This window comes from Andrographis paniculata, unplaced genomic scaffold (assembly GCF_009805555.1).
Source record: "Andrographis paniculata isolate CXL003 unplaced genomic scaffold, ASM980555v1 Contig11END, whole genome shotgun sequence".
NCBI classification, from domain to species: Eukaryota; Viridiplantae; Streptophyta; class Magnoliopsida; order Lamiales; family Acanthaceae; genus Andrographis; species Andrographis paniculata.
In genome coordinates this window covers 1700534-1724361 of record NW_026137391.1, presented here as the reverse complement: position 1 = coordinate 1724361, position 23828 = coordinate 1700534, and the positions used below count along the sequence as shown (strand labels likewise).

Below are 23828 nucleotides of genomic sequence, written 5' to 3'. Positions count from 1 at the left end.
ATAAATACTCTTACAACTTACAATATATTACACAAGTATCATTACTTTTATATCACACAATACTAATAAGGTTATTTTAGTTATTTCTACTCCATTCTTATATAATAGTAATATTTCTAAAATTCTGTACAAAAAAACAAATGAATACATAAATGAGACAGATGGAGTATAATTTTTTACTTAATGTGATGAACAATAGATGAACATAAATTTATATATTTAAAAATATTTAGATTTAAAATATATATTTCATTTCTTTAATCTAAGCCCGGCTCATCCCGCAACTGATTTTAACAAACCTCTGTCTTACTTCAATTTCTTTCCCGACTTATTTTTAAGGTCCAAAGTCAATTTTTTGGGCATTAAAGCCTAAAAAAGATTTTCAGCCGTTGGATCATGTTCATTTTTACAGTATTTAGAAAACTATCAATTCATAGGGATATCTACAACTTATAAAAGCAACTGTACATAAAAAAATAAAAATAAAAATAAAATAAAAAATAAAAAATAGAGTTTTCAAAAATACTCATCTCTGAAAATTTGATACGAAAAATATTGTTTGGGCTTCAAAAAATATGTTTGAAATTTTTGGGCACGTCAACGAATTGGATTGTGTCTAGAACCCTATTTTTTTGAAAATTTATATGATGTGATTTTTTAATACATCAGTGTACTTCAGATGTCTTTGGTTGGATTGATTTTAATTTTTTTAATTCATATTTAATTTTTAAGATAATATCCCTTACAATTATTACACTAAATTTAAGATGTGTGTTTAAGCATTTCAAGACTACTTAAATCTCAATCAATATATATAACCCGGATGTTATTTGACAATAAAAATAAGTTAATTTATGCATAATTAGTGTAAATTAATTTCTTGAAAAATTAGTTTAAAAAAAATATATATGTCTAAAAGTTTCGAATTATGCATAAAATCGCAATCCAAGAACTGCCTCGCAGTTAAAATTAACTGTAAAAGTAGTTAATTCAAATACTTCGATTATCTTCGTCTCCCTCTTCCAACTCCCACACTTAAACCCTCATTTTCTTGAAACCCTAATCACTACACCTTCTCAAAAACCAACAATTTCTCCCATGGAAGAATCCTCAGAATCAGACTACGAAAGTACAGCAACCAGCAGGTTATTTACCGGCAGGATTCCTTACCCTACCAACGCCGGCGATTATAAAATCCTCGATCAACTCAGCAATGGCACCACCGCCGTCGTCCACAGAGCTGAGTGCCTTCCCAAGAAAACGTTTGTGGCAATCAAGATCATCAATCTCGACATCACTGAAAAGAAGCTCGACATCAACCATATTGTAGCAGCCAGCAGCAAGCTTCCTGATCATGACTGCATCCTCAAACCCCACTGCCACTTCATCGACGATAAGAACAAGCTTTGGGTGGTTATGCCCTACATGGTCGGCGGATCGGTAATGTCGATAATGTCGACAGTCCCAGGAAGCATGAATCCGGACATTATCGCGTCGATACTTCACCGAGTTCTTGGCGCAATCACGGCTATGCACGCCATCGGTTTATCACATATGGGCATCAAGCCTGGGAACATTCTTCTCAGCGAAACTGGGGATGTTAGGCTGTCTGATTACAAAGTTTCGACATGGAATTACGAAAAGGAATTGCTGTGTGATGTTTCTAGTACTTTGTCTTCTCCTTCTCCGGTGATAGCTATGCCGTATTGGGTGGCGCCGGAGACTACGTCGGAGACTCTCGATGCTCAATTAGGGTTTAGCAGAACGGCTGATTTATTTTCTTTTGGTTTAGTTGCCCTGGAATTACTCACCGGCCGGCCTCCGATCGCCGTCTTCCCGGAATCTCAACAGATGCTTAGAAAGATTAAAAAGAGGTTCAATTTCTCCGATAAATGGGAGAAGGAAAGAGAGGCGAGGAAGAAGAGGAAGAAGTGCCCTGATGAACTGAAGGAAATGATCAATTCGTGTCTCCAACGGGATCCAGCGAAAAGGGCGGGTTACGTGACACTGTTATGCAATTCATATTGCAGGGAGCAAACGATTTTGGAGGACACTTTAATGGTGGGTTTGTCGAATGTTAGGGAAAGGTTTAAGCCAATGGCGGCAGCGCCGCCGCCGCCGGTGAGGGGAAGTGTATCTGCTGAAAGTTCGATGCAGAGACCGATTGTTGGGTGGGAATACGACACGCAGAGGATGGAATTCGACCCTCTTTTTTTGGCAGAGACTGCGTTAATGGCGGACAGCAAGTTTTTGAAAAATGTGAGTTTGGGGGACGTGATGAGTTGCGTTGATATTGAAAAGAAGTTGCAGACTATGAGGACTGTCAAGGAGTTGTTGGAAGAACAGACTGCGAAATTGAGTAGCAGATTGGAGAGCATTCGAAATAGGCGTGAGTGCGAAGAGACTGCCGCCGCTGAACGGCCGCCGGCGCCGGCGCCGGAAAGAGGTGAATGAGCAGATTCCGGTCGAATTTTTTTTGTTTGTCATGTAGCTTGAAGAAAGTGAACTTTTGGTTATAAACACGATTGTCATGTCACATTCATTGCCATTTTTTCTTTTCTTTTTTTTTCTTAAATTTTTGTTATATACTTCTTTTGGATTTTACTTTGATTTTTTAGTATTGAGACTAAGGGTATGGTTGCAGGTGATTCGGATTTTGGATTGAGATTTGAATGGTAAAAAATTTGAATCAAAATATTTGTATAATATTATATAAATATGGATTAATACGATGTTTAACTTATTTCACCAACAAAATAATTAGTAAAACATAACATTAAAACTAAAAGTTTAAATAAATAAATTATCGTCAAAAAGTCAAAGAGTAGTTGAGAAGTTAATGTATAGTCAATTTCATATCTAAACATTTTTTATAGATGTGAAAATATATAAATATTTTGAAAATATTTGTTTACACACTACATATTCACTTATTTGATACTTTTTATTTTAAAAAAAATATTGCATCAAATATTTTTTTTTTTCACAAAATATCAAATCAAATACTAACTTTCTAATTTTTCAAAACTTCCAAATTTTCAAAAATCTCCTAAACCCCTGTCTAAACAAACTTTTGTTTCTTGAAAAACATGGCACATAAAATACACTCATTCTGTTCAATACAATAGTCTTATTTATCATTTTTGTTCGTCCCAAAATAATAGTTTCATGTCCATAAATAACTATATCACCGTAAAAATATCTATATTTTTTTATTATTATTACATAATTGTCACTATTTTTTACACTAATATATTCACAAGGACAAAAAAGTAATTTATTTTTAATTTTTACCAACTACCAATATAATATCAATATTTTTTATATACAATACAACAAGAGTATACTTTTAGGACGGGGGAGTATCTTATACAAGCAATTCTTGAAGTAGAAATAACGTAATTAATGACAATAAGAAATTGAAAAGTAAATTTAAAATGAAAAAAATATATATATTAATAGTATAACTTTACCTTTTGAAAAATGATATATAATTAAATAGTTTTTTTTTAAAATAATGTGTAATTATATATATTGCGTTATATTGTAAAAATAAATTAAAGTTGAGGTATAATTTATAAATATAAAATTTATATAAAATAATATAAAAAATGAATATATAGAGAATATAAATTTTAGAGTGAAAATTGAAGTTTATGGTCAAAGTAGATCAATTGCATTTTTACTGTAACTACTGCAAAAATAAAGTAATGGATTAGGTCATCTCCAACCGAACAACTTCATTTATACCATTAGAACTCTAAAGACGCAGTTGTTACAGTAATTTTATCCAACCAACAATTTTATTTTTTACTCTAAAAATAATATTATTCAAATATTTCATTTTATATGTTATTTTAAACCATTTTTTATATCTAAAATTAATATTTTTAAAAAAAAATTAAAAAATAAATAAATTAATATACAAATAAAAAATATATATATACAAAATGGCATTGTAGTGTAGCAAATACTATTTTGGTGTAAAAGATAGCACAGCACAGGGTTTGAGGGTGAACTCCATTTATGGGCAGCAACCTCAAAATTGCAGCCTCGAATATCCTAGTCACTTTCTCAGTCTGTTCTTCCAACAACTCCTTGACAGCCCTCATAGTCTGCAACTTCTTTTCAATATACATATATATATATATATATATTTAATATTTTTAATTTATTTTTAACAAATACTATAGAACATTTGCAAAAAAATTCATACCCATTTTGTGAAGGTAACAGACTAAAATTTATACTATTTTTGTTTAGTTCACTAAGGTTAGCGACAAGCTCTTAAAAAACTTAAAATAGCTGGATCAAATTGAGCACCTGAATAATTAATCTATCTTGCAGTTCTATATATATATATATATATATATAGTCACTAATGGCAATTTAAAAGCAATTAATAATAGGGGTGGGAACCGCTATATTATTTACAAATATGGAGGTATTTGATGTCCCAATCGAATCGAACAAATACTTAAAACTGTGAACCGTATTTGAATAATTAACCGAAAATATTTGCAATATTTGAAAATAACTCGAATTGAACCGAAATTAAGAAAACATATATTAAAATTCTAATTAAAAATATTTAAAAATATTTCAAATATCCGTACCGAAACCAAACTGAATATAATTATTAATATAAATTTTCAAATATAATAATATAAATATATAAATATTTTCGGTTCGGTTAACCGAACCAAAAAAATATACAAAATCGAAACCGAACTGAACCGAACAAATATCAAGTATACAGTATTTATATTTGAACCGAATTTGTTCGGTTAACCGAATAATCGGTTCAGTTCAGTTCGTTTCGATTTTTTTGTCCACCCCTAATTAATATTTCTTCCGTCCCACTTACCATGTCCATATTGCCGTCTATGTCCGTCCCGCATCTCATGTCACTCTCATTTTTTGAAAAATAATTACCCATTTTAATCTTCTTTTATATTTTCTAATTTAAATTTTTTTAATTTTAATTAAATTAATTAGTTATCTTAATCTTAATCTTAATCTATAATGATTTATATCATAAGTTAATTATTTTCACTAATACATTCTTAATTATCCACTAATTATATTTATCCTAAATTCTAGGTGTCTACAATGACCAAGACACTCATTGTGGACATAGGTAATAATAAATTATATAATATACTCATTGGGTCTGTTTGTTTAGTGAAAAAATTTGAAGAAAATATATTTTTGGGAAATTGTATATTTTTATAGAAAGAACAATCTTCTTTTGTCTAACATATTCGACAATATTTTTCATTTTGATATGTCTCATATACCTTATAATATTTTCAACATATGAGATAATTAACTACGTCTTATTTTATCACATCACTCAAATAATATATATATATATATGTATTTTTATATCTCAACACATCATCTAATTCACAATTTATTGTACTTAACACTATCCATCTAAATTTTTGTGTCGAAAACCAAATGTTGCATCATATGTAGAACGGAGAGAATATAATCTTTGTGCAGAAAAGGTTTTGTCGAACAAGTGATCTTGCCCTGTTAGACAATACTCTCTTCGTCTATTAAAATTAGTCTATTTGGTTCGGTATGAACACTAAGAAAAATTAATATTTTATTAAAAAATGATAAAAACAAAAAAAAAATGAGGGTACTTTTAAAAAAAATTGTTAGATATTAGAGGAAATGAAGGGGAAAAATATAATAAAAATATAGTAGTATTCTTGTAAATGAGTGTTGAGTATAGATAAATATTGATTTATTAACTTTTTCAAACTACGTAAAAAGTAAAAAGAAAAAAAAAATGGTGGACGAATGAAGTATGTAATATCATCACTTTTATTCGATATGAAACATTATTACAATGCTTCATAAAGCAAAGAAACCCTCATTTATTTTCAAGCTATTACATTACATAAACTCTCCTAAAAATTAAATGGTGGAGGAGCATGACGATGACGATTATGGCGGCCATGACGACGGTGATTACGTCCGCATGGGCAGCCACAGAAAGAATGAACATCATTTCCCGCATCAAATGAATCAATACTTGTCGATATCACTTCTTCTTCTCCGATGTTTGGATCAAGCGGTTCATACTTATTTTCTTCGAAAACGTAAGCATGAGATGAGAACAATGCAAAAACCCATAATGTAAGGAAAAGAAGAACACAATATATACGAGACATTTTTAGATTATTTGATATGTTGATGAAAGATTTTGGGTGTTTGCGAATGAATGCACATCGAACCATTTTTATAGTGTGTAGAATATGTATTATTGGTAGATGCTTTTGTCTTTTGCATTTAATTTTCTTGTAATATTATTTAGTATTTGAAATTTATTATTAATGTTCTTTGCCATTTTAATTTTAATTTTAATTTTATAATTTTTTATTGTCATTAATTAATTTATTTGAATTCCCAACCATGTATGTAAAAGATATATATATATTATTTGGATTTTGAAGAAGCAACTTTGTGCAAAATAATTATTATATACTCTCCTCGTCCGCCTCTAAGGTCACATTTATCTTTTGCGTCATTGTTTCTAATATTAAAAATATTTTTATATTTGTATAATCTTTTGTACAAATATCATTATATTGGTATTGTAAGACATTGTTGAAAGTATTTTTGCAATTTTTCTTAATTTGTATTGCGTTTTGATATAATATTTAATATTCAAAGATCAATACGTAAAAAGTAAATGGAAGTTTTAGAGCGGGACAGAGGTAGTATAATTTATTATTAATAGCTTTTTATATGCTATTTGTGATTGTATCAAACTCTGATTTCTAACTCATCTCAAGTGTTTGATCCAGGAGACCTTCAAGGTAAAATTATTGGTCACACTTCGACTGGATAAAATACAATTACCAAGCTTTCAAAGGTCTTTACTACAAAAAAAATAATCTATTTGTAACGGAATTTTGTCCCTAAAGTTCACGTAGCTAACGTAATTCCATTCCTAATTTCGTCTCTAATGGCATTAGTAACGGAAAAAGTAGATTTAGAGACATAAAAGTTTTGTTACAAAAATGATTTTTTCTTATAATATTAGTTGCTTTTCGTTGGGGATTCAAAGTGACCAGGTTTGGTTTTCATGTGCCTTGCAGTTCTATTCATCCTCTTCTTTGTTGGGGTGATGTTCGGATCCTTGGCTACGTGGGGATTTTACTTTGGTTGGTTTTTTTTGTTAGGTTTATCGTTGTCGATTGATTGATGGAGGTGGTCGAATGGTGGTTGAATTTTACGGGAATTGTTTGCTCTTTTATTTGACTTTTTTTCAACTAAAACATTATTTGTTTATATGTCAAAATAACTTCAGAAAATATTCGTTTATAAAAATCTACTATTTCCGGGTCATCATGCTAATCTAGTCTCTTTTGGCATCTATGTTGGAAATTCACATATTCATCGAAAACAACACAGTGATTATTTTCTTGTCAATTCTTCAGTATTTTTTTTTTTTCTATTACTCGCGAAACATCGACTATTTTTCTATTTGTCTTTGAATTTTTAATGGTATAATACAAAATGGACGTTCTATAGGTATATTTGCATAGTATATAAAACAAAACATAAAAAAAAAGGGAGGATAATCAAACTAATGCCAATATTTGTATTATTATTTTCATTTCGTATATGTATTCCCATTGTAACTTGTTTATGTGATCTCGTACTGTTTTTATAAAAAAAAAAAATATATATATTATAAAAATTTAGATAATATATTATCTTATTGAAAAATATGTAATGATTAAAGAACAAATTCTCACTACAAGAAATTTTTAATTTTGTAACGAAGTTTTTTCGTTGCTAAATTCATTTTTTCCGTTAGTAATGATATTAGAGACGGAATTAGAGATGGAATTAGGTTAGTTACGTGAACTTTAGTAACGAAATTCCGTTACAAATATACTATTTTGTTATAGGGTCTATTTTCTTATACAATATTTAAACAAAATATAAATATTTCATATGATTTCTTTTTATTTTAATAAATTATTGATGAATATTAAGGAGAGAAAAAAAAGTAGTTTTAAAAAACTAAAAAAAAAAAAAAGAGTAAATTGAGGTTAAATAACTGCCTCTACAATTATTCTAAAAATCTTCAATTAACAGAAGTAAATCCCAATCCCAACTTCCATTTTCTACAAAACCCTAATCGATCACCACATCTTCTCGACAACAAGAAACCTAACTGCTCCGCAACCTCTCCCATGGCTACAAAACAAGAATCCCAAATGACAGACGAAGCTCCAACTGGTATTATTTTCTCTAAACCTACCTACTCTACGAAGAAGAACGACTATCGTATCCTCGATGATCTCAGAAATGGAGCCATGGCCGTCGTCTACAGAGCCTTATGCATTCCCAAGAACGAGCACGTGGCCATCAAGATCATCGATGGCGATTTCATCGAGAAGAACCTTGACGTCCTCCCCGTGGCCAGCGGCAACATTCTGATTCCCGATCATCCCAACTTCCTCAAACATCACTGCAACATCACCGTCGGGAACAAGCTTTGGATCGTCATGCCCTACATCGCCGGCGCATCGTTAATGTCGTTATAACGTCCGCGTTCGACTTCGGTCTGTACCAGGAAATCATTGCTCCAATACTTTACGGAGTTTTGCCGGCAATGCAACTGTACATTGCGAAGGATTTGTTCATAAGGGCATCAAGCCTGGGAACATTTTTCTGGACGAGAAGGGGAATGTTTTTATTGATATGTTTTGAATCTAGTTTGTCACTTTGCTGAGTTTTTCACGTGATCTCGTTGACCGGTCAGCAAGGCGAGGGGTAAGGGGTCCCCTTGCCTGGATCCGGGGGCGCGGAGTGGCCCCCAGACAACGGTATAGATTATTGGGTTTTGAAGTTGGTATTCGGCTGAGCTTGTCTGATGTATTCTCCTAATTTATTTAAATTAGCTTAGAAATACAAAATCTGTAATATAATATCTAAGATTGCCGTCGGGAATAAATCTGTTCTCTATTTCTATTCATACATTGTTGGTGAGCCACGTAAATCTGTGTTTTTTTTATTCGATCATTTTTGTCTAATTTCAAAGCTTCCTCGTGGAATTATGATAAGGAATTGCTGTGTGATGTTTCCGGTACTTTGTCGACGTTGTTTCCGGTGATCTCTCCGCCTTATTGGGTGGCGCCGGTGGCAGTCAGGGGTAAATTCAGCGATAAAGCCGATGTTTATTCTTTCGGCATTGTAGCTATGGAAGTGTTCTTGGGACGGCCTCCGGTGTTGGTGTTTCCGGAGTCGAATTACTTGGGCAAGAAAATTGCGAAGCGTTTTCAATACTCTGATCATTTTAGGAATTCGAAAGCAAGTATGAAGAAGTGTCCCGACGAACTTTGGGACCTTATTAACGACTGCCTTTGCCGGGATCCCATGGAAAGGCCCAATTCTACGACGTTGCTGTCGCATCCATTCTTTGAAATGAAGGGCAGTGGGATTGAGTATTTGGCCAAGAATTTGAACGAGGGATTGCCCGATGTTAAAGAAAGGTTTAGGATGATGAAACCGTTCCCTTTCTCGTCGAATTCTGGTGACGAAAGTTCGATGCAGAGGCCGATTTTGGGGTGGAAATTGAGCTCGGAAAGGTGTGAATTGGATCCTATTTTCTCTGCAGAGAGTGTGTTAATGGAGACGACGATGATGGGGTTGCGGGGAAGTGTGAATGTGGGAAATGTGACTTTTGTTAATATCGGCGAGAAAATTGCAAAAATTATCCAACGTATATACCCCATTATCACTTTTGTCTTATATTTACTTTATTGGTTAAAATATATCCTACATGTTTGCAAAAGTCAGCTATTTCTATTCTTTGGCCGCGCGTGACCACGTATGGCTTTCCGATTGGAAGGCATATAAAGACTGTAATGGCGTTGGAAGAAAAGCTCGCGAAGTTCAGAGACATGCTGGAGAGAATTGTGTATAACTTTAAGTGGTAGCATAATAATGCAGGGACAATGGAAAGCGAAACTGAAAGAGCGGTGGCGGAACTGGTGAAGGAAATGAAGATTGAGGAATTAATGGAGACTGAGGAGACGGAAGCAGTGGAGGAATTTGCAATGGAGTTGCAGAAGGAGGATGAGAAAGGGAAGAAGAAGAATTAGAAGGAGATTGTGATTGAAGAAGACGAAGGTAGAGAGGACACACTAAAATTAATCCAACAATCTAATGCATTTTTCTCTCCTTTTTATTTTCCCCATACTATGAGCTCATCCTTTACTTGACAAATTATTTATTTTCATTTGCCTCTTTTGTGTTCTTAATTTCCAGCATATTTTCAATATTATTTTCAGCTCAATCCGTTTATTAATTTCTCGTATTTTCTCTTCAATTCTAGTAATTAAATTCCCAGGAACTAGTTATCTGGATCATTCATCCATTTCTCAAAAGATTTACATAGTTCTTAAAGAAGCCAAAAAGAACCCATTTTATCTTCAACCAGATAAGCTCGGCAATCCGCCAAAAATATATTTTTTAAGATATCTTTGTCCTTCATCCATTTCTTGATCCATTGACGCAACTACACAGCCGAAGTTCGGATGATTCGATGGCGTTGAAAGCTGGTACCACTGCCAAAGACAAGGGTCGAAATGATGAACAAATACCTACACATCATCGTCAAGTTCACGTATTTACCATCTTCATTTACAAATAATCCTCCTTTTGAACTGTTATAAGTGATCTTAAGGACTGTACTGATGAGGTAGAAGATCAAGAAAGAAAAGCCCCCACCGATGCTTCTGACCAGAGATATCGATGAGGCCTCTTCCAGAAGCCTACCAAAACCGACAGTGTCTGAACTTCTGGCGTAGTTACTACAAGAAAATGTCTAATTAGTTACAATATTTTTAACTACGAAATAATTTTGTAGTTAAAATGTGTCATTCAGCGAGAAAAAATAATTTTGTCGCGAAAAATAAATTATGTACTATAAAATTAACTATTTGGCTAAAAAAGTTATGTATGTTTTGTTGCTAAAATTCTTTTGTTATGAAAGTCAAATTTGTTGCCGAAGACCTTTACTAACACGGTATAGGTAATGAAACTCATTTCGTCGTAAAAACCTTTTTACTAGGAATTCATTAAATTCTGCTACAAAATTTTTTATAGTTAAATTTCAACTATCTTGTAGTGCGTCTCCTCTCTGTAGTTTTGATCAAGTCATCCTTCTTTACAAGGGACAAGATATCGATGATTCGAAGACCTGTCCTACGACTGCTGGAGGATTCCAACATTCGGATACGACATCAAAAGCACCAGAGAATGCCGAGCAGCCCTCACAGAAGTGCTACAACACAAATTTTCTCCGTTCTCGTCTGCATCAGTAGGCCTTATGAGAGTTAATGAGCCCACTGCTACTTATAAGACAAGAATTTCAGTTATGTTCGGGTGTGTTTCTTATGATTTGGTTTGAAAATTTTTTATTTGAATTTTTTATCAAAATAATATTTGAGAATATTTTCTGAAAAAAAAAATATATAATTTTTTCAAAATTGCATAATTTAAATAGTAAAATTTGAAAGTTTAGTTAAAAAAAGAAACACATGTTTGTGTTGAATTGGATATATCTAAGCCAAACAAACGGCCCATAATTCAAAACAACGAAAGAAACAAATCTCAACATTATTTTCGATTGCTAAACCCTTAAAATAAATAAATAATACAAAAATAATTTTAGAAAAGTCAAAAAAAAAAAAAAAAAACATCAAATACTCAAAGTCAAAAAATCAAATATTAATTTAAATAATATATTTTATACTTTTTAACACAAGTCTCGATACCATACACAAAAGAATCAATTTATGGACCATTATGTTGTCAACTTATGTTCCCAATTTGGTCCCAATCTAATAAAACCTCATAAAAGAATAATTATATAAATCAATTAGCATCGAATAAACCAAAATGAAAGGCTAAAATTCTCAATAAAAAAAAAAAAAAAGAGAGATAAAATTTCAAATATTATAATCTCAAGATAACAAGCAAATTAAATTAATTATTATGTCAAAAATCTCATCATCCGTACACATTATTCTAAAAACTGAAAAAACAAATTATTTAATCTCTCAAATTTAAACAAAAAAGTCTACCAAAGATAAATTTGGTAAACAGATAAGAAAAAACAATGCCAATAATACTAGAGTCCAATTAAACAAAATCATACAAACCCAATTCGAAATACAAAATAAAATCATCAAAGGAAAAAATCCATAATTGAGCAATAAATTTGGGAAGAACAATTAATCACACATTTCCACTATTAGCAACAATTTTGCCTAAAATTAAATTTACAAATCTTAAATTCATAATATTATTAATCCATCCTCCCTATAAAATGAGAGCCCATCGCCCCAAAAAAAAAAAATATATATATATATATATATCAACAAGCAATCAATCTAATATTTCTTAGTTAATAAAAATTCTCTAACAATGTCTAGTGTATATTGTGTTCTTCTTCTTCTTGCATTATGTCTTCTTACAATGACACCATCCCGTGTTCATTGTTTACCAGAAGAAGACGAATACGAATCGACTCAAATGATGAAGGATGACAATGACTTGTGGGCAGGTATCAATTCTTTTATGGACACTTCTGAGTATCGTCGCAAGCGCCGTGCTCCTTCACCTAGTGGCCGCCGGGCACCTCGTCCTCAGCACGGTGGGCGCCGTAGTCCTCGCAATGGCCCCCGTGGTGGTCCCCGCGGTGCTCCTCGACCATCACCTCAACCATCGACTATTTAAAAGAGAAAAAATTGCTATTTTTGTTATGAAGTCCATTCATGTAATAAGTGTGCGGGCATTTCGTACAATGAAAATTATGACTTTTTCCGATAATAAAAATAACATATATAAATTTCACTTAATCAATTTGTCACTAATAATCTATTTATAGTAAATAATTTCACTTTCTTATAATACTTATACTTTACTTTTTCTAGATATCTCACTTTAACTTTAAATATTATTACTTCTTAATCTTCCAACCAAACCTATATAATTTTACAGGATGGATAGAGTAGTATTTATCTTTATATGATCTAATTGCAATTAACTAAAATTTTGATGTAAAAATTATATATTCCCTCAATTTCAATATATTTATTATTAGTTCTAAATTAGGACGTCTGAAAATATTTTTAACTTTTTTTTTATTTATATTCAATATTTCTCTTTTGCCTTTATAATTATAACTTATAAAGTCATTTCAAAAAAAAAAACTATGATATAATGATGAAAATATTAACAATTATAACATATATTTACTAACGCAAATGTAAGTATAATGTCAACTGACAAAACATATATTAGTTCACATCATACATATATATTACAATTAATCTTAATATTAAAAATATATTAACATATCATATATGCACGCATAGTATGAAGAGCCACCCAAGTCCAGTGACGGAATCAGCCTCCGAACATTGGGAGGGCGGGATTGTCCGGTCAATTGATTTTTTATAATTTAATTTTAATTTTACATTTTTCGAACTGTCATTTTTCGGTTCGAGCCGACAATTCAGTTTTTTTATATAAAAAAAAGTAAAAAATATAGAAACATGAAATAATATAAAATTTTATACTTAAAAAATAAAAATAAAATCCTTTTAGACCTGAAGACAATCTATTTAAATTATATAAAATAAATAAAATCGAGAGGCCGGGCATGCCTGTTGAGCTGCCTCCAAGCATCTTAATAGATCCCTCCATGCCCAAGTCCAAAAATATTGTTTTGTGTTCAAATATAATAAAGTTATATATTCAAAAAAAAAAAAAACTGTATTAATTTGCCCCCTCTTCTCTTTCTCAAATAATTAAATTTATGTAGTTTTGTTGTTTTGTCCACCTAATCTTTTTCCAGTTCATTTCTCTCGACGAATTTTCTGCTATGCTAACTTTTCAGGGATACAAAATATTCTTTCTAAGGCTTTCTAGAGTACTCTAAAGATCTCTTAACCCATATTTTGATCGATTTTTGTAAGGCGTCAAATTTGAAAATTCCAAATTTCTGGATATAACCGTGACTTTTGGAAAAAAATATTTAAATATAATAAAATTAAAAGTACTTTTAAACTATCATATTTAACAAAATATTAAAAAATAAAAGTGGGCATATCCTCCATAAAACCAGCTTCAATTAGAACTTGGAAGAGTGCCATTGATTCTCTTGCGAAATCAGGAGATGGCGCCAAAACTTGAGATAAAACGACAGACTGAAGAACGCCGGGGAATGCAGACGGAAGGAGGGCCAAATTGACGGAAAGTTCTACGTCAGAAATTGGAGGCTCCGCCTGAGTGTAGACAGCGGCGGCGGTGTCCACCGATGTAGTCAAGGAGAATCTGTCGCATCTTCACCATTGTTGGTTGACGAGAGTTTGTAGATAAATAATTAAATGATATTGTATCTTAAAAACTTAAGCTTTTAAGTGAGTCGGTCATTTATATCACTTAATATGGTATTAGAGCCACGGACAAGTTTAGTTTAGTGTTGTTTTTCCCCGGAGTCCGTAAGGGGGCGTGTTGGTTGACTTCTATTTGTAGATAAATAATTAAATGATGTTGTATCATTAATAGCATTGATTGACTTCCGTTTGTAGATACATAATTAAATGATGTCGTATCATTAACAACTTTGGTTGACTTCCGTTTGTAGATAAATAATTAAATGATACCGTATCATTAACAGCTTTGATTGACTTCCGTTTGTAGATAAATAATTGAATGATCCGCTGCGTGGGGGCTCAGAGAGGTCATCGCTGGCATGGCGGCCTGCTGGAGAAGGCCGACCAGCTTCTTGTTTGGCCCTGACCTCGAGGCAATCCTGCCGGAAGGAGATGGCTGACGCCGGCAACAGCTGCTGCAACGATTAGATACAAAATATGAATTTTTTGGATGGTACACGGCTGTGTGTTGGGAGAGAATGTTACTAATATACTTACACACCATGTTTAATTCGAGTCACGCTATAAAAAAAGTTAAAATTTAGTTACAAAAATATTTTGTCGTAAAATATAATAATTCATAGAAAAAATATTTTTGCGACGAAACTTATTTCGTGGCTTATATCGCGTTAGTGAAGGTCTTCGGCGACAAATATGACTTTCGTAACAAAAAATAAATAAATTTTTGAAATGAAAGTTAAGAAAAAAAAATATAGCTACGAAGCTAAAGCATTTTTGTTATAAAATTAAAATTTATAACATAAAAGTTTTAGCAACAAAATATGTATGATATATTTAGTCAAATGATTTTAGCTATGAAAAATATTGTAGCTAAAACTTTTCTTCTATGAAGATAGAATTTTCTAGCAAAAAAAAAAATTAATACGTAATTTATTTTTACAGATAAAATTAATTTTTGTTGCTAAATGACATATTTTAACTAAAAAAGATTTTTTAGTAAAAAATATTGTAACTAATTAGATACAATTTTTTTTAGTTACAATATTTTTTAGTGTCAGATCCATCTCAAGTTTTGTTACAGTCATGTTAGTAGATTTGGTTGAAATTAATTGTGAGACCAAAAATGAAAAAAAAAAAAAAAGGCTCTAGAGTTTAATTGAACAAAATAAGACAGCAATCCAATTCGAAATCCGAATAAAATCATAAAAAAAAAAAAAAAAAAAAAAAACAAATTCCTTAAGTAAGTAGTAAAAACGGGAAGAACAATTAATCACACTTTTCCACTATTAGCAAAAAAATTACATGAAATTAAATTTACAAATCTTGAATTCATAAATATTATTAACTCATCTTCACTATAAAAAGAGAGCCTATTGATTATAAAAAAAATAAAAAAATAAAAAAAAAATCATCGACAAACACTTAAATATTTGTTCGTAAAATATATTTTTTTCCTACAATGTCTCGTGTATATTGTATTATTCTCCTCCTTGCATTATGTCTTCTTACAATGACACCGTCGCGTGTTCATTGTTTACCAGAAGAAGACGAATACGAATCGACTCAAATGACGAAGGATCACAATGACTTGTGGGCATATATCAATTCTTTGATGGATATTTCTGAGTATCGTCGCAAGCGCCGTGCTCCTTCACCTAGTGGCCGCCGGGCACCTCGTCCTCAGCACGGTGGGCGCCGTAGTCCTCGCAATGGCCCCCGTGGTGGTCCCCGCGGTGCTCCTCGACCATCACTTCAACCATCGACTATTTAAAAGAGAAAAAATTGCTATTTTTGTTATGAAGTCCATTCATGTAATAAGTGTGCGTGCATTTCGTACAATGAAAATCATGTGTTTTTCGATAATAAAAATAACATATATAAATTTTCTTTAATTGAATTCTTTATTTTATATTCGTGTGATATATTGCAAGAAATATTTTTATTGTAATTCATAATTTTTCCAATTTGTCAAAAGTATGTCATTATTCTTTTTTTATGGTCCATTAAACTTATATACAATCCGTATTTATCGTAAATAATTTCGTATACCCACAGTTCTATTATCTTCAGTTTAAAAAATAATAATCAATTTGTTATTAATTTCTTTATTTATTTATTATACTACTTTTTCTACTTACTCAACTACTATTTTTACTCACCCCACTATTTTTTAACGATACTTAAATAATTTTTTTTTATAATACTTTCACTTTATCTTTTACATATCTCACTTTAAATGAAAATATTATTATTTCTTAATCTTTATGCTTTATAACAAAATCATTAAAATTTCACCTCGTGGCTGCCGGGCACCTGGCCCTAATCACGGTATGCGCGGCCCTCGCCATAGCCCCCGTGGTGGTTGCCGCCGTGCTACTCCACCATCAACTATTTAAAAGAGAAAATTGTTGCTATAAGAATATTTTCTATGAAGCTCAATCATGTAATAAGTGTGCACACGTTTCATACAATGATAATGATATATTTGAGTTGTGGCATACTTTATGCTCTATAGTTTGAAATATATTGCAAGAAATGTTTTTTTTCCATAATTCATCGTGATTTATCTTTATACTTTTATTGCAGATCAGAATTTATTTTAGGTTGTTAAAGCATAAAAAATGGTTTGTTATGAAAAATGCCTCTATCTATTTCGCGACTTTTGGTCCCCATGGTTCAAGTTGCCTCCAAATATTTACTTGAAAAACTAGACATTGCATTTAGAGCTCATCACTATATTGAATTTGCTGAATTTTAAAATTCAACATAGTGTACTAGAAACAGCATACGATGTTACTATGCAAAACTGATTGTTTGTATTAATAAAAATACAACAATTAAATTAATCGCATATGACATATTTTTATATAGTACATAACATAATCATATATACCATATAATTGAAACATCGTGCAACATAATTATAAAATACTTAAAAAGCAGTGTCTTTCAATATTTTTTAGTTTCATCTTTCATTTCTTTACATTCATGGTCAATATTTTCTATTTTATACTTTACTTTTTCATAATTAAATTTCATTTTCTTCACATTTGTATGTCCCTTAATGTCTCAACCAACCTATATATAGGGGCGATTGAGGTCTCCACCTCTTTCCACTCTTAAAAGGAAGTCCATTTAAATAAATAAATACAAAATAGATCGATCTCTCTCTCTCTCTCTCTCTCTCTCTCTCTCTCTCTCTCTCTCTCTCTCTATATATATATATATATATATATTTGTCAAATTAATGTATTTTTTAATCAAAAGGTTTTAAGAAAATATAAAAATTTCATATTATTTTTTTTTTATCTATTTTTATGTAAATTATTCTATACTTTAAAGTTTAATATTATACAAAGGAATTCAACAAATATTTGTATTTTTTCTATTTTTTCTCAATATTAATTAACAGTCATTTAAGTAGGCAAACCAAAGAGCTTGTTTGGTTGTTTTTCAGGTATTTTGGAGTGTTTTAAAATAGTAAAAATATTAGAGTAAACTGATTTTTAATCCCATAATTTGACAATTTAGCATTTTAGTCTCGTAATTGGAGCATGTCGCAAACTACTTCCGTAAGTGAAAAAAAATTTGCAATTTTAGTCCTTCGACGCCGAAGATGTTTACGTAATGTGGCTCGTTAGAGAATGTGTGTCCACCAAGTTAGTGACACGTCGCAGACATGTGGATTTTTATTGTTTTTAATTTTAAAAAAAAAAATTAATTTTTTAAATTTTTTTTGAAAATTTTAAAATTTTACAAAAAAAGACAATAAATAAATAAATCATCCACGTGTCGCTAACGTGGCGGACATGTGTCCTCCGGTGAGTCACGCGGGTGCCATGTAGTGCAAAAAAATTTCACTATCGGACTAATTTGTGATAAGCTCCCGTCGTAGAACTAAAATGATAAATGGTTTAGTAATGAAACTAAAAAATCAGTTTACCCAAAAATTCAAAGCATATAAACATATTTTAAGGAAAAAAATGTATGTATTATATATATACTATAATTGATGTATGATATGATATTTTGGGGAAAATATAAATAATTTACTATAGTTGAACAGTACAAAATTAAAATTAAAATACAACCAAACAAACTCCAAGTAAATATTGCTTAATGTTTATTTACAATATTTTACATTTTTAAAAAAAAAAAATAGGTGTCAGATCATATAAAAAACGAATATAAAATATGTATTGCATATATATTAAAGTATATAAATATTTGGTCAATAATAATATATTGAAATATAATATAAATCTATTGAACTGTGTAACAACTTGAAATCATATTACAGATATAGTTAACATTTACATATTAAAAGATCGAATAGTAATATTAAATTATTGTGTAAATTTATTAAACACACAATTAAATTTACATATTAAAAGATCGAATAGTAATATTAAATTATTGTGTAAATTTATTAAACACACAATTAATAAAACTTTTGGAACTATTTGACATAAATCTAAATGATTATTGAGCAGTGTATATTACATGTTGAGCAGCAATATTCAATATTAATAAATATTATCATTCAAGTCCCGTAAGGATGGTCTGCCACACATGTTTCGCCTAATGTGACTTTTCCGTCAGATCTGATTTGCAGGGTATTAGATTAGACCGGAAGTTTACCCGGTGCGCACTTTCGAATAGCGGCTGCGGATTTCCACGTCATCCAAAAAAAAATATATTATCATTCAACACAAAGTTCAATCTAATTTGTATCGATATAAATATATATTGCAACACTTGGCAGACTCCTCAAGCCAGACATATTGTATTATTGTAAACTAATTATATAGATTAACACAAATTATTTGTCCTCACTAGCTGCCTTTGAAAAATTTCCTATAAAATTTTGTTTGGTTATAGTTTAAATTGAATATTGATTTAAATTTTGGTTTAAATAATGTTTTAACATGATATTTTGTAGAAAAAAAATAATATATTATTATTGGTAACAGTACAAAGTGAATAATATCGATTTCGATTTTAAATTACAAAAGAACAAACACATATCTAAAATTATTCTAGAGTTCTATCAATATATATACACATATTATTAATATGAATAGAAGTAATCAATTCTTTTACGGGTGTGTTTGTTTGAGGGTTTGAATTTTGAGTTATGATTTGAATAATAAAAATTTTGAATTTGAATAGTTTACGATGTAATATAAATAGGTGTTAATGTGATATTTTGAATATAAAATTGATTTTTAGTATAATATAAAAAATGAAAAATAAGTGTTTGATTTGATATTTTTTAGAGAAAAAAATGGAATGAATAATGTATTTAAAATCCAGTCCCCCGGACAAAACTATCAATATATTTATATATACAAGCAGTTTGTGCACTGAATGCTTATTTAGAATGTAGTTGATAATATCTTAAATATTGATAGATAGCACATATATAAAACATAAATCAATGGTATAAGTTTTGTGTTAATACAATATAAATACAATACATAATAACATTTCATATTTGATTTTTGACACGAGAATTTATATGAATAGTATTAAGTAAAATAATTTGAAAATTAAAAAATATAATGAAAAAGAAGTGTTTATTTATTTTTTATATGAATGATGCGATGTGATAAGTATGACTCATTATTTTTTATTTTGAAAAACATTACAAAATATTTGAAACAGACCAAAAAAAAAATATTTCAAAATATTTAGGACGAAAAAAGTATATTGCATTCTATCATTGAATTCAATATGCACATAAGATACATAAAAATAACACACTCATAAACTGTAAACGTATATCACATAATATAATATTTTCTCTTTTCTGCGTTAATTAAAACATAATATTATTTTATATTTCATAGATAGGGCATAAGTGTTCAAAGAATAGATAAGTATGGATTTTAATACTATGCTTAGAAGGATATTTTGTTAATTTATGCTCCCACAGTCTGGTTCAAAAAGTCACATTTACTTTTTGTGTCATTGTATTTAACATTAAAAATATTCTTATATTTGTATATTTTTTTGCACAAACACTACAAAAAAATAATATATTTGTAACGGAATTTCGTTCCTAAAGTTCACGTAGCTAACGTAATTTCATTCCTATTTCCGTCTCTAATGTCATTAGTAACGGAAAAAGTAAATTTAGAGACAAAAAAATGTTGTTACAAAAATGATTTTTTCTTGTAGTGAAATATCATTCTATTAGAATTATAAGACACTAATGAAAGTATTTTTGCAATTTTTTATTAATTTGTACTACGTTTTGATATAATAATTAATATTCAAATATCAGTATGCAAAAAGTAAATGAAACCCTTAGAGTCGGACGGAGGTAGTATGTTTTTTCGTCTCAACTTAAAATACTTTATTTTACCATTTTCATCCATCTCGCTTAAAAATATTTATTTACTATTATAATAAAAATAATAGTAATACTTTAATATTAAAATACCCTTAATTTTTACCTAAATTACAAATATACTATTGCACATATAATTAATTTATACATAAAATCAAAAGGTAAAAGTATTGAAATCATTTTACACATTTTGACTAACCAATAAAATACAATTATTTTTTAATCTACTACAAACCCCCGACGCCTCAGGTCACCTGTCACACATGGTTCGCCTAGTGTGTCTTGTCTGTCGGGCCTAATTTGCAAGGTATTAGGTTCGGCCGAAGGTTTAACCGGTGCGTACTTTCGGGTAGCGGCTGCGGATTCACACGTCATAAAATAAAATAAAATAAAATACAATTATTTATTAATTTACTAAAAAACTTTAAAATGTGGGACGAAGAGTATAAATTTGTGGCACATTTTAGTAATATTGTAAGGTGTATATTTGTTAAATAAGAAAATATATTTATTGTTTGTAAACGAACAAAAATAACAAAATGTATTTATTATTAGCAATGAGAAAATATTATATTCTTTTTTAATAACGTGAGAATCTGTCATAACTATTTTTCGAGTGCGCTTTAAAAGAAAAAAATTGTCAAACCTAATAATATACAAATTAGGTTTAACAAAACAAATCATATATGATAGACAAGACCCGAAATATAAAAAATTTAAACTCATACTTTTATGGTCACAAGTCCACCCCATGCCACCGGATCATCGCTTACTTATAAATATTCTATAAAAAAAAATGGCCGTCGTCCAAGTAATTAATTAACAGAAAAGACATTGTCAAAACCAGTCTAACTTTGTTGACAGATCCAGAAGCTGTTTCTCTCTCTAGCTCTCTCTCTCTCTCTCTATATATATATATATATATATTATTATGTTTTTTTATTATTATTTATTCTAGTCTGTTGTTTTTGTCTGTGAAAACAGCTAAACATTCGACAATTGTAATTCTTGAAAGTGGAATATGACTTAGGACACAAATGAATTATTAGTTGTGCCTTAAGAAAAGCATTCACAGATTTAGAATTACTTATTAATTTATAAGATGGATATAATTAACAAAAATAATTGCAATAATGAAAAATGTAGGAAGGCTTTAATATTATCCCATTTAATAACGAAGGCAGTTAGTTATATATCTCTTTCCAGATTTTTTCAATATTTAAAAACATTGCCTTTAGAAAGGAAGGAATTTATTGGTGTTTAATTTAGGTGTCACAATCACTTTCTCTCAAATAATTTATTGACCCAAACATATTTATATTTATATTTATATCATTTTGTAAGAAAACAGACAATTCCCTCTTCCAGATTTCATTCAATTTTGCTTTTATATATAGTCATTCTCTCTTACATTTAGGGTGTGTTTGTTTGGAGGTTTGGATTTTGAGTTGGGATTTGAATAGTAAAAATTTTGAATTTGAATAGTCGTATGATGTGATATAAATAGGGTTTGATGTGATGTTTTGAATGTAAAATTGATTTTTAGTATAATATAAAAAATAAAAAATAGATGTTTGATTTGATATTTTTGGGAGAAAAAATTGGATGAATAGTGGAAATCCACCAAAATCCTTCAAACAAACACACCCTTACATACATACATACATACATACATACATACATACAGCCAATAAACTAGTATCTAAATTTTAGGGGCAAAATATTATAATTTATTTAATATTTAGCTAATAAATTTAAATAAATAATAATGACAGAATTATACATGAATTTAGATAGTTTTTAGAGGCAAATTGTATATAAACACATAAAAATTAATATTTTTAATACAAAAAAAATTATAAAAAATTTAGCTTGGGGGTTCAATTGACCCCCAAGCCCTAACTTAGTTCTGTCCCTGCAGATATATATATATATATATCTCGGTATATGATGTTTAAGGTTTGTTTACTTATTTGTTGAATTTGGACATATTTAGCTTAAGATTTAAGGGTTAGTATTCGGATTTAAGGGTTAGTATTCGAATTTTCGGTTTGGATTTTGTCAAATTTGAATCGATCCAAAAATTCAAAAGTTTGGAAAAAAAATCAATCCAAACCGAGGCGAAAGAACTGAAATGCAAAATTCGAAAATCCGAACTAGACCGAAGAGGGTTTGTTTGTTTTGTGTTTTTGTTTGATTTGATTTGAAGTGATATTTTTTTTTTTATGTGAGGTATTGAAAGTGTGTAATATACTAATAATTATTTAGAAAATATGTTTGTGTTTTTTCACTAAACAAACAAACAAATTATAAAAAAATTAATTAACTTTTAAACTTTATTTATATTTTTATAATTATTTTATAATATTAAAAATATATATATAATAAATAAAAATAAGTATGTTAAAATATAATAAATAATGTTGAGTAAAATACTTTTTTTTGCTGGAGGACTAGCCGAACCTATATAGGTTGTGAGTACTCACACAGAGGTTGAGGGATTTGTAATTAAACTACACTCTCATTTCCATTTTTATTAAATGTATATATATATATAATAATAATAAAATATATTAAATTAAAATATTATATTTCAAATTTTGGATTGATTCGGATGTTTAGTATACTGATCCAGATTGATCTGGAAATTCGAAAGTTATAAAATAGTCAATCCGAATCAATTCGAAAAATTCAAACCAAATTTTAGATTTCGATTTGATTTTAATCAAATTTCGAATATTTTGCTCACCTTTATAAAAATTAATTGATACGTTTATTTTATTAAATAATTTGAATAAATATTTTTTATTTGAAATATAAAAAATTGTGTAAAATATATAAAAATAATAAATATATACACATTTTTGTTAAAATAACACACTATTAATATAATGAAATAAGTGAAAAAAATTAATTGCAAATTGATTATTAGTATTTATTAAAGTATGAATAATAAAATTAATAGCGAATAAAATTTAAGCATAATAATATAATTTTAATGGACAAAACGAATATATACAGTTTATTCT

At 29.6% G+C, this 23828-nt stretch overlaps 2 protein-coding genes across 2 annotated transcripts; both read left to right on the top strand.

Annotated features, from left to right (window-relative positions):
* Positions 1-1098: 1098 nt before the first annotated feature.
* Positions 1099-2454, top strand: LOC127248116 (serine/threonine-protein kinase BLUS1-like). Its single transcript, XM_051270303.1, has one exon. The coding sequence runs from the start codon at positions 1099-1101 to the stop codon at positions 2452-2454; it is 1356 nt and encodes a 451-aa protein (XP_051126260.1).
* Positions 2455-5935: 3481 nt separating this feature from the next.
* LOC127248107 (serine/threonine-protein kinase BLUS1-like) lies at positions 5936-10139 on the top strand. The gene is made up of 6 exons (XM_051270293.1): positions 5936-6116; positions 8128-8537; positions 8609-8724; positions 8798-8861; positions 9100-9757; positions 9988-10139. Exons 1-6 carry the CDS (start codon positions 5936-5938, stop codon positions 10137-10139), a joined length of 1581 nt encoding a protein of 526 aa, XP_051126250.1.
* Positions 10140-23828: the final 13689 nt, after the last annotated feature.

Excerpts from the sequence above, each read along its gene's own strand:
- LOC127248107 (XM_051270293.1), top strand. The coding sequence starts at position 5,936 with ATGGTGGAGGAGCATGACGATGACGATTATGGCGGCCATGACGACGGT. Across the intron at positions 8,538-8,608 it reads TCGGGAACAAGCTTTGGATC|GAAATCATTGCTCCAATACT; the intron begins GTCATGCCCTAC and ends GGTCTGTACCAG. Across the intron at positions 8,862-9,099 it reads GGAGTGGCCCCCAGACAACG|GAATTGCTGTGTGATGTTTC; the intron begins GTATAGATTATT and ends AATTATGATAAG.
- LOC127248116 (XM_051270303.1), top strand. The coding sequence starts at position 1,099 with ATGGAAGAATCCTCAGAATCAGACTACGAAAGTACAGCAACCAGCAGG.